The 13,302-nt window shown below is 47.8% G+C and overlaps 2 protein-coding genes across 2 annotated transcripts; both read left to right on the top strand.

Annotated features, from left to right (window-relative positions):
* Nucleotides 1-45: 45 nt before the first annotated feature.
* Nucleotides 46-5,072, top strand: KIAA2013 (KIAA2013 ortholog). Its single transcript, XM_064678618.1, has 3 exons — nt 46-1,093; nt 1,779-2,632; nt 4,080-5,072. Exons 1-3 carry the CDS (start codon nt 130-132, stop codon nt 4,104-4,106), a joined length of 1,845 nt encoding a protein of 614 aa, XP_064534688.1. The 5' UTR covers nt 46-129; the 3' UTR covers nt 4,107-5,072.
* Nucleotides 5,073-7,873: 2,801 nt separating this feature from the next.
* Nucleotides 7,874-12,618, top strand: LOC135425880 (chymotrypsin-like elastase family member 2A). The gene is made up of 8 exons (XM_064678629.1): nt 7,874-7,998; nt 8,205-8,293; nt 8,726-8,823; nt 9,749-9,877; nt 10,667-10,803; nt 11,529-11,674; nt 11,810-11,962; nt 12,441-12,618. The coding sequence occupies exons 1-8, from the start codon at nt 7,956-7,958 to the stop codon at nt 12,456-12,458; spliced, it is 813 nt and encodes a 270-aa protein (XP_064534699.1). The 5' UTR covers nt 7,874-7,955; the 3' UTR covers nt 12,459-12,618.
* The last annotated feature ends 684 nt before the right edge of the window (nt 12,619-13,302 follow it).

Below are 13,302 nucleotides of genomic sequence, written 5' to 3'. Positions count from 1 at the left end.
CTCCCCGCCCGCCCCGAGGGGGCGGCGCGCGCGGCCGTCGCAAAGCGCCGCAAAAGCGCCGCCAAGCGCGGCGGCGATGGCGGCCTAGGGCCGGAGCGGCGGGGCCGGCGCTCCCCGCCGGGGCTCCCCATGTGGCTGCAGCAGCGCCTCAAGGGGCTGCCGGGGCTGCTGTCCAGCAGCTGGGCGCGGCGCCTGCTGCTGCTGGTGGTGGTGCTGCTGGTCGCCTACTGGTACCTGCTGGCGGGGCGGGCGCGGGGCGCGGGGCGCGGGGCCGAGCCGAGCGGGGCGGCCGCGCTGTGCCTGCAGGCGGCCGCGGGCGCCTGGCGGGCGCAGACCCAGCGCGGGGATGCGCTGCCGCTGCCCGAGGACGCGGCGGGGGGCGAGGGCACCGCGGGGCCTGCGCTGGCGGGCAACGGGTGGGTGCTGCTGGATGTGACCGCGGGGCGGCTCTGGGTGAGGCCGGCGGGGTCCCCGGCGGGCCCCGCGCTCGCCACCGAGTACCCTGCGCTGGTGCGGCTGCGGGCGCTGGGCGGGCGCGGCGAGGCGCGGGCGGCGCTGGCGGCGCTGCGGGACGGGGCGGTGCGGGCGGTGCGGTGCGTTCACACCGGGCCCGGCGCGGGGCCCGGGGACTGCGTGACGGTGCGGGAGGACGTGGTGGCCCACCGGGGCCGCCCGCACCTCTACCTGCAGCGCCTCCGCATCGCCAACCCCACGGACAGAGTGGTCGCCTTTGAGGCCTCCTCGCCCCCGGCGCCCGGCGGGCGGTTCTCCAGCAGCCTGGAGAAGGCGGGGGAGCGGCAGTTCGTGCTCTCCTCGGGCCGCCTGGCGCTGCCCGGCGGCAACAAGGCGGTGCTGGTGGTGGTGGCGGCCCAGAAGCTCGTGAGCCGCCTGCAGGTCGCGCCCAAGTCGCACTTCGACGAGACGGTGCTGTCCGTGGTGCACACCTCGGAGCCCACCGAGCCCGCCCGGCTGGAGGAGACCTTGGGCAGGCTGAGGGAGGCGGCCAGGAAAGAGATGCTGGAGGTGATGCAAATGGGGGTGGAAGATCTTTTCCAGGAGCACCAGCAGACCTGGTCTGACCTGTTCATTTCAGGTAAGGAAGGTGATGCTCAGCTTACACAGAGAGTGGCTGAAAGCTCAATGACCTGGTTGCTGTAAGGGCTCCAGGGGCTCCACTCTTCCTCAGGGGTTGTGGGATAGTGAAACAGTTTGTAATCCAGCATGCTTTACGATGTGGAGGACACCTGACTGCACAAAGGAAGTGATGGAAGAACATTTCTGATCATAACTCTGGGTGTGCTGCCTTCCATGGCTTCAGGAACTTCACTGATTTGTCAGTTGGAAAATAGAGTTGACCTTTAGTGACAGTAAAAAGACAGATTTCTGCATGGAAGTTAAGGACTGTCCTTAACAGGACAAGGATGGTTTTTCCTAATATTTCAAGGATGGTTTTGTAAGATTTTAATGGCCTCATTGCCCAAGTAACGCAGAACTTGCTATTTTATAGCCAGTAGAAAGAGATGTTCCTTTGACAGATCATTCTTGCAGAGTCATGGTGACATCTGTGTGTAAGAGTAGCTTTGTCTGTATGAGAGCTTGGCTTTCAAACTCCAAGTAGCAGAGAGAATGATTTGTCTTCTTAGACAAATACAAGGAAACATTTCACTGCAGTGTTTTATGGACAAAGGTTTATTAGATGTCATAAACAACACCTGGGCAATGTGCACATTTGATCTTCTTTTCCTCCTGGTTAATGCCTTGTTTTCCTTTTGTTCCAGGGATTGAAATGAGGAAGATCACGGATGCTCACACCCCATCCAGTGAGACTGTCAACATGACCCTGTACTATGTGCTGTCCACCATGCCAGCCCCCCTGCTGGACCCCCTGATCAGTGCTGAGGACAGGGAGAGGATGGAGGGCAGCCTGAACTATGCTGACCACTGCTTCAGCGGCCACGCCACCATGCACGCCCAGAACCTGTGGCCAGCCAGGCTCACCAGTGTCCCCCAGATCCTGCAGCTCTCAGACTTGTGGAAGCTGACCCTCCAGAAACGGGGCTGCAAGGGCCTGGTGGCAGCTGGAGTGCACGGGCTCATGCAGGGGATGGTGCTGAGCTTTGGGGGGCTGCAGTTCACGGAGAACCATCTCCAGTTCCAGGCTGACCCCGATGTGCTTCACAACAGCTACTCCTTACGTGGGATCCATTACAACAAGGACTTGATCAACCTGGCTGTGCTGCTGGATGGCGAAGGGAAGCCCTTCCTGCACGTGTCAGTGAAGTTGCAGGAGAAGCCAGTGAGGCTGTATGCCTGTGAGGCAGGCTGCATGAACGAGCCCGTGGAGCTCACCTCGGAGGCGCGGGGTCACACCTTCCCCGTCATGGTCACCCAGCCCATCACACCCCTGCTTTATATATCCACAGACCTGGTCCACCTGCAGGACCTGAGACACACACTCCACCTAAAAGCTATCCTGGCTCATGAGGAGCACATGGCCAAGCAATACCCGGGCTTGCCCTTCCTGTTCTGGTTCAGTGTGGCCTCCTTAATCACTTTGTTTCACTTGTTTCTGTTCAAACTCATCTACAACGAATATTGTGGGCCTGGAGCCAAGCCACTCTTCAGGAGTAAGGTATAAGGCTGCTGCTTTTGGCTGCTGTCCACTGAGTGTTGTCAGCCTGGTGTTCTGTCAGTTGTGCCTGGGCAGGGTCTGTCTTGGACTGTGAGGATTTTCAGTCTCTCTTGCAACAAGCAACCTGTGACCTCTTCCTGCAAGGGGAGGGAATAGGGCAGGGATTGGAGCAGCAGGGATTATAAATATTAGCAGACATGAACTCATCATCTGTCCTTAGACATTTGTAAGGCTGCAGGTGGAGGCAGACACAGCTTTCTGTCCTTTTTCCACACATCATTGCTTGTTTCTAAGCCAGGAATGTCAGGAGATGATGTTTCTTGTTCTGCAATACCAGAAAGCTTGTGAGAGCTGCTGTGCTTGTCTGAACTGCTGTGTGGAGATGTCACACCTGGTCTGAATGGGTGACATGTCACACTGCAACACCCAAATGCAGGCTGGTGTTCTGACTTTTGGGACTCCTGGTCCCTGTTCATGGATTTACAGACACTGTGCAGTCCTCCATCAAACCACATTTACCACCATTGTTTGGGGCAGGTGCTGAGTTGGTGTTTCTTCCATTCAGACAAAATTAAGGAAAGTACTGAGTGCTTTTTACTGTGAGTTGGAGGCTCTGGCTTCAAGCTCTACTGCATCTCATTTGGGTGTAAAGATTTTGAAATTATTGGTTAGAGTTGCCTTAGAAAACTTAGTTGCTAGTAAAAACTAGAGAATAGAAGGTGAGTTCTGCTCTTAGTACTGGGACTTTCTGGCTGTGTGTTGATACAGAGTAGAAATGCAAGACCAGACTGGATTTGCTGTGTGAGCTCCCTTGTGCTGTTCAGAGGCTTCCCCTCCTAAGGGCTGAACAGTTAAATGTAGCTTGTGTTTAAAAAAAAAAAAAGGAAATAAAAAGGAGATAGTTAAGTGGAGCTGTCAGAGGAGAAGTTCTAGCTTTAGATTGCCCTGTTATTCCAAATGGTAAAAACAAATTCAATTTTTGATAGCTAAGGCTGGACAGAAGGTGCTGGACTAAACTCAACAGTTGGTATCTAAGGGGTGTTTAAGGAGAGCTGGAAATTTCCCTGTCAGCTCCCTGGCTCTGTCGTGGTGAGCACTGGGGATCAAACCTGATCCCAAGCAGGTCTGAATACCTGTCATCCAATGAAGGAATGAGTGGGAGGTGCTTGTGGCTGGACAGACTAAGCTAGGAGGAGGTAGAATAGATGTGTGTGTCAGACAGCTGCTGTTACAAGCCTCTGATCATGATCCAAACCCTAGTGCAAAAGGAGGAAGGCGCTGGGAGGTGGTGCCAGTTGTTGTGTACACAGCTGACATGTGTCCTGGAACGTGTCCTTGGAATTATGTAATGATGTCCTTCTCTCACTGTTGTCTCTCTGATTGCCTTTGTCATCTCCAAGACTTGCCTTCTGCCTGTTCCCAAGTGACCTGTTGACCGTTGCTGCAGGTGACTGTCCCTGACTCTGCTCCCTGAACTGCCCAGAAGCGTCACAGCCACGGCCCAGGGCTGAGCCAACCCCCCGGCCTGGACCCTGCAGAGCCCTGAGCGACAGCAAACTCTGCTGCCTCGTCTTGGGTGGACCTGCTGAACAGGAAGGTGATGCAGAACTTGATTCCAGAACCAGGGCAGAAGTGGGAGCCAGCTGAAGCTCAGAACCTCTGTAGCAGCGAGGTGGATGGTGTTGGAATAACCCCCTGTTCCATGAGCTGAATGGGAACATCCCCGTGTCCAAGTGAACTTAGTCCTGCTTTCAGCCTCTCTTTGCACAAGACATCTGACAATTTTGCAGCTGAGAACAAGGACCTTTTGAAAGCAACAATCTTTTTGTGCCTTGCTATGACAGGAATCTGAGATTTGGAAGGTGTGGTGATTGAAGAGTTTATGCCAGAAGTTCATGTAACAGATGTTTCCTTTTCCTTGTAAGCTGTTCAGTTCCCTAAGAGTAATCCATTTGGTGAACATACTTGAAGATATACTAAGTTCTTTGATATTTTGATTTGAGTTTTGTTGTTTTTTTTTTAATTCTACAGGAGAATAAAGAATGATGATTCCCTTCAGAGAGTTAACTAGAAAACCTTAGTGTAACTTCCTTTCTGGTATACATTTTTTAATTTATTGCTTGGGGGGTGGGGGAGGATGTTGATAATTTTGCCTCCACTTCAGTAACAGTCAATTGATCTGTAGATATCTAAGTGCTGGTAACAGGTTTTTCAGCCTTTATGACTGTAGAGTGCAAAATCAATTTGCTGAAATTGTTTTCTGGATTTACACTTGGAAATGCTGATCTGCAGGTTTCCTACTCTAAGCCTACCGAGACTTTATGCATTGATTTGTTTTGGCTATGGGGAGGGGAAGACATCCCACTTTCTAGTGATTTAAAGGTTGTTTGGTTTTAAAATACCAAAGCTGTTGTTTCTAAATAAATATCTTTCAGTCTAATCTGATTGGTGAAGCGTGGTTGAGTTTTGTGTTGGTTTTGTCTCTGTTCTTTCATGACCTTGCTCCCCACCCAGTTAAAACAAGCAGAGCCTTATGTCACATCTATGGCCCGTATTGACTGCAAAAGTGCTTGGATTATGAGAGAATACAGTGTGGAAAGTAAAACAGAAATGGATCTAAGCTGGAAACAGGAATTTGGAAGGCACAACTAGAGACAGAACCACACAGGGTCATGCTCATCTCCATTTCCCTGCTCTGTATAACTTTGTTCTCCCCTGAGGAACACAGGCCAAGCTTCAGTTTTAAGAACACAGAAACAGTCCCAGGGAACAATCAAGCAGCAGATTTAATGGCCATCCAGCAAATAATGACATTGGCACAGTTGGCGCTCCCAGGGGAAAACTGGGGCAGGATTTAATTTTGAATTTTTAGGGGGGTTACTCTCTAGTTTCAGATGAAAAACCTCCCTCAGAAAATCAGATTTCAGCGTATGCAGCTCATCTGCAGACACTTCCACTTACTAATTGGTACAGCAGAGTTACTGCCCTGCAAGGGAATAAAAACAGGGAGGCAACAGAGTCTGTGATAAATTGTACAGATGTACATTGTGTATGGAAGGAGATATTTGCTGTTCTGCTTTAACAGAACATACCAGAAGCTCCTGCTCTTTCTTCCTGCAGTTCCAGGAGCTGCTCAGCCTGTGTGGAACATCTGGCACGAAGATGATAAGAGTTTCCAGGGTGCTGTTTCCAAGCCACTGTGGTATCAGCTGGGGGCTGAGCCTTTTGATGTTCCCTGGCAGAGCTGCCAACAGTGTGATGGCCATGGAGTCCAAGAAAGACTATTTAGACTAGGCCTGGAAAAGATGGATAAGCAATCATTACATAAAGCATGATGGAAAAAAAAACCAAAACAGCTTTGAGAATGTTTTACATTAAATACATTATGAGCACTCCCCCCCAGTAACAAAAGAACGTTTCAGAATTCCCTCACAAAGGGAAAAGGGAAAAAGAACAGGGGTTTTCCATTTACAGCATGCAAGAGAGCAGAAGGTTATTTGTGAACAGAAATGCTTAAAGAACTAAACAAAATTCCATGTTTACAAGCACACAGTAAAGCAGGAAAGTTTAGTGATTGACCATCCAAAATTTATACTTTCAGTTGTAATTCAGAGAAGATGATGGCGGCGTGGAAGTTAAATGGCATCATAAAATGTTGTTTAGCTTGTAAATTCAAGACACTAAGAAGAGAGCCAACTAATTAATGGGGAAAAAAAATTAGAATCTCAGTTCTGCACTCAGTTAATCCTGGTTTCTGCTTTTGTCAGATAATAAATACAAGATGCCAGAACAGGGTTTGGTTGATCCAATTTGCAATTCAGAATGTGGCTTTTTCAAGTGCTATTGTCTGGGTAGGAAAACACATTCTTGAGAGGCAGACAAAACAGCAAAGCATTCTATACTTCTGCCTTCCACATGTGTGCTCCAGGCGTCCTCCATCCAAAGCAGTACCTGCTGCTCCATGGAAGCTCTGGAAATCAGGGATTCTGCTGCTTGTTAATCCTGACATTAAACAACACATTTAGTTCAGCATTTTTGAGCCCCTGGTTTGGTCTGTATTTACAACACGGCTCTGGTTATAAAGCTGGCGTTGTGATATTTGTTTCCATTCTAATAAGTTTGCCCCCCAGGCGTGACCTGACTTATGGGCTAGAGATGTTTGGGTTTTAAATAACCAGCAACAGTTTTTCAAGGGTTGGGGGATGGAAATGTGACAGAGGATGGGAAATTCCTGTAGCAGAAGACAAAAAGGAAGAAAGAGCCAAGGGTAAGTGTTGATATCAAGTCATTGATCTCAAATGTCAGTAATGAATCACAGAATAAGCTGAATTAGAAGGGAGTTATGGAGTCCAACTCTTGGCCCTGCACAGGATCATCCCCAAGAGTCACACCCTGTGCTTGAGAGTAGAATTAGGACACTTCCTTCTGTGGCAGCAGCAGCTCTGGAGGGGTATAAATGCCTGCTCTTGCTGCTTTGTCCTCACTGGAAATGCTTTACTCCTTTCCACGACCAAGCTCACGCTGTTCTGTCCCAGGTCTCACTGCTTTGGGGTGTAAACAATCCCATTTGCAGTGCTGCAGGAGCCCTGTTCTCCCCCAGGGCTGTGCCACTGATCGCACAGAGGCAAACAGGAAAGGGATGAAGTCTGAGTCACCACCCTGACCAGGGTTTCTCCACCATCCTGGACAGCTGGTTCTTTGTATGGCTTGAAACACGTTCCACTTCCAAGTGATCACAGTCTGGTTTATTGAAGAAGTCTGGTGTGCTGAACACACGAAACTTGATCTAAAAAAGAAGATGAGAGACAGCTTTTCAGCCAGTACAAAGTGGCAGATGCCATTCACTCACAAAAAAGCCCCCAAACCAGAACAAAATAAAATTTCAAGCAATCATAGAATTATACAATAATTAAGGTTGAAGGGGCCCTCTAGAGATCAACTAATCCAACTGTGCTGACATGTCTGAATCTATCAGTGTCTGAATACATCAGACACTTACTGCTGACATATCACCAAGTGTTAAAAAAATTCATTCAACATTTTCCTTCTGAGGACACCTTTGTGATGAACTTTCGAGGCAATGGAAATGCAAACAACTGCTACAGTTAATAAGCAACTAAAAGTTGTTGATATAGCCTGGCTCCAAGGTCCACCTAGACAGGGATTTTTTAGCAACTTGTGTATATAAAAAATTATCCCACAATTACACAAGTTTTCCATTGGTACTGGAATAGCTCTGCATTGTAAGTCATGTGTCCCAGAGATAAAGGACACCATAAAATGGCTTGTGGAGGGGAGCCTGCAGCACCCAGGAACCAGCACCATGTTTGGAGTGCTTTTTGCTGTGTTGACTCTGGCACCTGCAGGTACGTGTCCAATTCCTGCATCAGTTTTAAAGGAAAAAGTTAATTAAAATCTAGAAACACCTTTCCTTTTTTAGAGAAAGTAGAGCAACAAAGCAGAAAGGGAGACAGTGTAGGCAGTTCATTGCAGTAACCAGGGGCTGTGCTATTCCATATCTTAAATTTTTTATTACTTTTAAAACACAAATCCCATTTTGTGTGTCTTCCAGCCCTTGGCTGTGGGGTTCCTGCCTACCCACCTGTCGTGTCAAGAGTTGTTGGAGGGGAAAATGCAAGACCCTACAGCTGGCCCTGGCAGGTTGGTCGTTCTGTGCTTTCCCTGGAGCTGTTGGGGCTGTGCCACCCTCACACAGCACAGCTGAATAAAACCACCTCTTTTAATTTCCTTTGATGCATCTTGTCGTGAGTTAGGTTTTGACTATTCCATTCTGATCAACCCCAAAGCTTCCAGTCTCTTTAAGAAAGCTCTGAATGTGCCACCTCTTGCTGGCTATGCAGGTTTTCATTTCAAGTCAAGTAGATCTATTTAAGTAAGATGCCTCTAAAACCTCAAGCTTTTGGACAATGGGGAAGGATGGAAAGCTTTTCTGTGGCCAGGAGTTGGAAACTTGTTGCTCCAAAGCCTTCCACCATCTCCCAGCAGCGAGTTGTGTTCTGGGTGCAGGAACAAAGCACAGCAATGAAAGAAGAGTAACAAAAATCTGAGCCTCACTCTGTTCCTTGATCCCAGGCCTCCCTGCAGTACTATTCCAATGGCAACTGGCGTCACACCTGTGGGGGAACCCTCATTGCAACCAACTGGGTGATGACAGCTGCCCACTGCATCAGGTAAGAAACGGAGCGAAACCTGGACCCAGGTGAGCAGACAGAGCTGAAGCAAACCCACATCAGTGCCAGCTCTCCCTTTCTCAGTCAAGAGCTCTGAGTTTCAGATCGTATATTTTGATTATAACTAAGAAGTCAGAAGAATGACACCTTTTCATTTTCTTAAAATGGAAGTGAAAGGCAAAACCCCCTCATAATAATATGATTCAGCTACCTGTATTGTATACTCTTCATTTTCTGTAAATAATTACAAAAGTCCTTTTGTTTTCAAGTTGCTATTAAAATTCAGCCTGTGTTGCCTGTTACTGTAATAAACATGTCAGTGACATTCACAGACTAACTAATCAATCTACTCCCTGAAGAAATAATCACAAATGTTTTGAATGCATCAGTCATTTTCAGTAAACTCTTCATGTTATGGGGCAGTATAACAAAAAATGATCAGGTACAGTTCTGTTCTTTCACCATCAAAACTGTTTCCACAAAGACAACCCCATTTTGCTTTGGTAGCATATGGTTATTGGAAAACTATGTTGTAGAAAATATCCTAGTATGAAATATGAAGGATTGGCTGAATGTTATTATTATAAATTCTACATATTATATCTGTCACATAGTTGTTTGTTAGTGAAGCTGCTTTGGCTGTCAAAAAAACTGTTTATTGTATTGAAGAATATGAGCTGAATCCTGCAAAGACTGGAGGCACCTTCAGTTTGTTAATGAAGCCTTGAGCAGGAGATGACAGGATGGCTCAGAGATGAAATTATTATCGAGCCTAGAACAGTGATTAACAAATCACTGGCTCAGCTCCAGACACATCATGGGAGATTACAGCCAAGGATATTCTTTTTTGAGTCTCTCAGGTGGCAAAGCTGCAGCAGCCTGAGCAGCAGCTGCATCACTGAGTGTTGATCCTTTCCTTGCCCAGTTCTACTCTGACATATCGAGTGTTTCTTGGGAAGTACGACCTGGCAGCTGAGGAAGAAGGGTCAGTTGCAGTTTCTCCAGAGAAGATCATTGTCAACGAGAACTGGGATCCACAGAACGTTGCCAATGGGTAAGTTGGTGGCAGGTACTTTGACAGGTTTTAGACCCAGGGCAAAAATCAAACTGCCTGAGCCCCAAACACCCGGAGCTGTGGCAGCACAAACACTCAGAGCCTCCTGTTACACCTTGCAGTGGTGCTGCTAAATGTTTGCTCATAGATGAGAGCTGAGCCTCCAGTTTATACTTTTCCTCACTCAAGAGAATACAAAGCAATTAACAATATTAATTGTTTATTGATTAGTTGAGTTTTCAGGTGCCATTTTCCATTCCATGCTTGGGTGGGAAGCTGTTCTGTGCAGTGATATCATTTGGACATAGTGAAAGAGAATCAAGTGTTTTATACAGCACTCTTTGGAGCCCTCCTACGAACACCATACACATGATATTATTGATCAGTGACATTAATATCTGTAATATCTAATAATTAATATTCTTGCTGAAGGACCCCCATGACCTGCTGCAGGATAAGATGTTAGCAAAGAAATCCCCTCAGTTCCAGGTCTGTGGGGTGAGTCCTAACACATGTTTGGTTTTGGTGAAAAAAGGACAATTTTTCCCAGCAGGAAAGTGAACAGTTCTGCAGGAAATATCCCTCCAATCCATGGATTTCCCCATTGCTTAGAGGTGCAGGAATCTTTACTGCCCATTCACTGGCCTCCTTGCTCCCTTTCTTCTCCTTGGAACAGGCCAAGTGCTGTGTAATTACTAAATATTCCTGCTGTTATGTCTGGGCCCATTTGCAAACCTTTTTACCCCTTCCCTTTCTCTCCCCCACTCTCCCACGTGTGTGTGACCACAGGTATGACATTGCTCTGATCAAGCTCTCCGAGCCCGTCCCCTTGGGTGCCCAGATCCAGCTGGGCTGTCTGCCCCCTGCCCAGAGCATCCTGGCCTCCAACACTGCCTGCTACGTGACAGGCTGGGGGAGACTGCAGAGTGAGTACCCAGACTTCTCCAAAACTGTGGAACAACAAAAAAAGCAACTTTCAGAAGTGCCTTCTCCTCTGAGATTGGCAAAGACTGTCCATGGTGCTCAAGATCCCCCCGAACTCAGTGTAGTGAGGTAGTTTATCACATTAGGCCCCACTTCACTCACACAATATGATTTTTCCCTGCCTTTCAAGTTTATTTTGCTTGTAACAGGGCTGGTGATGCACCACAGGGGCCTTTACTGAGCTTTTAGAGGCTATTTTAACACAAATGTTAAGTGTGCAGACGGGTGCTTTTGCTAATCCCAACACACCTGCTGAGTATCTGAAAAGGCACGTGAGGGAATAGATGTGAAGTGAGGAAAATCTCAGGGACTTCAGCAGAGTTGTCAGGAGAAAACCTCAGAGACTTCAGCTCAGCTCAGGAGGCAATTCCTAGAGGGATAAGTAAATTGCAAACTCCTGAACAAAGAGTAGCCCTTTATTTCTCTAACAACGAGACACTTTTTAATGGAATGCAAATTTTGAGCAAATTAAGGACTTTCTTTTTTTCCTATATGAAAGAATGGAGCTAAGAAATGGATGATACAGTTTTTCCTCTAATACAGCCCCTGTGGAGTGTCTTGCCTGGAGGGATGGTACCCAGACCCTGGGGGAAACTTAACGGTGCAGTTTTGCTCTTCCTTCAGTGCCAGGTGATACCTTGACCCCTCTGTTTCTGTTCCCTCCCAGCAAATGGGCCTCTTCCTGACGAACTGCAGCAAGGCCTTCTGCTGGTGGTGGATTATGAAACCTGTTCCAAGTCTTCCTGGTGGGGAACAATAGTGAAACCCAGCATGGTCTGTGCTGGTGGGGATGGAATCATCTCCAGCTGTAACGTGAGTCCGCAGAACACCCCGCTCAGGGTGTTCAGACACAAACAGGCCTGATGGGAAGGAAAGCTTAAAAAAAAAACCCCACAGGGGAGCTGTTCACACTACAACTGCCACTGACTGTGTTCCCCTTCCTCCCAGGGGGACTCTGGTGGCCCGCTGAACTGCCAAGGGGCTGATGGCAGGTGGGAGGTGCACGGCATCGTCAGCTTTGGCTCTTCCCTGGGCTGCAACTACTACCACAAGCCCTCTGTCTTCACCAGGGTCTCTGCCTTCATCAGCTGGATTGAGCAGGTGAGGCTCTGGGTGCTCCTGGAGAACAGGGACACTTAGATTTGATGAGGTTCTCTCTGACTGGGATTTCTGCCTCCTGCTCAGGGAGCACTGTTGGTTCTGCCCTAGCCAGTCAAAAGTGTTCTCTTCTTGAACAGTTCTCCAAATTACTGTCACTTTTAAATAAGTCTTGATAGTAGGAATGCATTTTCCCTGTATCCTCGAGCTCTATTTGTAGACATAAAGATTTTACTGTAGATTTCAGAAATGATTACACAAATTTGCATTCATCAATACACTGATTGCTGCAATTGCATCCTAGAAGGCAGCACGTGCTGTTTAAGTCTGGGATATCAAATGTTTTTAGATATAGTATAAAATTTGAGAACCACAGTCTTATTTCAGTTATTTAGATCCCACATCTTGGATGCAATACACCCTGTTCACAAATTCCTGTGTCTCGTGATGTGATTTTTCACTTGTTTTACATTTTTTATAGGTTATAGAAAACAACTAATCCAAAGAGAACAGAATGAGAGACACCAAGAAGGAAAACAGTTTGAATAAAGTCATAACCACGACACCTTTGATCACAAAGAACCGGGAAATGACGCTTTTACCAACACAAGCATTAAACCCAACGGGAACGCAATAAACAGCACTTTTTGCAAGATGAAAACCAAACATGTGTCCCTGTCACTCCTTCCTGAATATATTTGTGTTTGGGGATAATGATGGAGATTTTTCACAGCCTGTCCCTGCGGGGAGTGGGCAGTGGGAAGAGTCAGAGCATCAGCAAACACCTCCTGGGGGGGGGTCAGAGGGAGGGGGAAAGGGAGGCACTGCCTGGAGGCAGCAGGAAGCTGTGGGACCCCCGAGGCTCCAAGAGGGACCCTCCAGAGCCAGAGTGACAATGCCCAGAGGGAAAGGAGCACAGGGGCCAGCAGGTCCGTGCAGGTGAGTGTGGGAGCACTGCAAAAGGCTTTTGGAGGTGTTTGAACACGCTGGGATCTCGGGATCTAGGAAGGAGAAGGGCAGGATCCAGCTGTGAGCACAGACCTGCCTCCTCCATGGCCCTGTCCCTCATTTTTAAGTCTTTCAGGTGCCAGTGAAGAGCTGGGAACAGTCACAGTCAGCCCCCACCCAGGGGATTTTTTGCAAAGCACGAGCAGAATCATCACTTTTAACCTGGTACTAAATTAAAGCCCCTGATTATATCTCTTTCATTGTAATGAGAGGTAGACAGTATAGAATCATGGTGGAATTGTGTTTTTCTTCTCCCCTGGCACATATTTAAAAGTAAAACAAATAATGAGACTAAATTAGAGTAAAACAAATGATTAAAAACAGAGGGCAAGTGA

Source organism: Pseudopipra pipra, chromosome 22 (genome assembly GCF_036250125.1).
Source record: "Pseudopipra pipra isolate bDixPip1 chromosome 22, bDixPip1.hap1, whole genome shotgun sequence".
Lineage (NCBI taxonomy): Eukaryota > Metazoa > Chordata > Aves > Passeriformes > Pipridae > Pseudopipra > Pseudopipra pipra.
The sequence above is the reverse complement of the archived record's forward strand: the minus strand, read 5'-3'. Positions and strand labels throughout refer to the sequence as shown.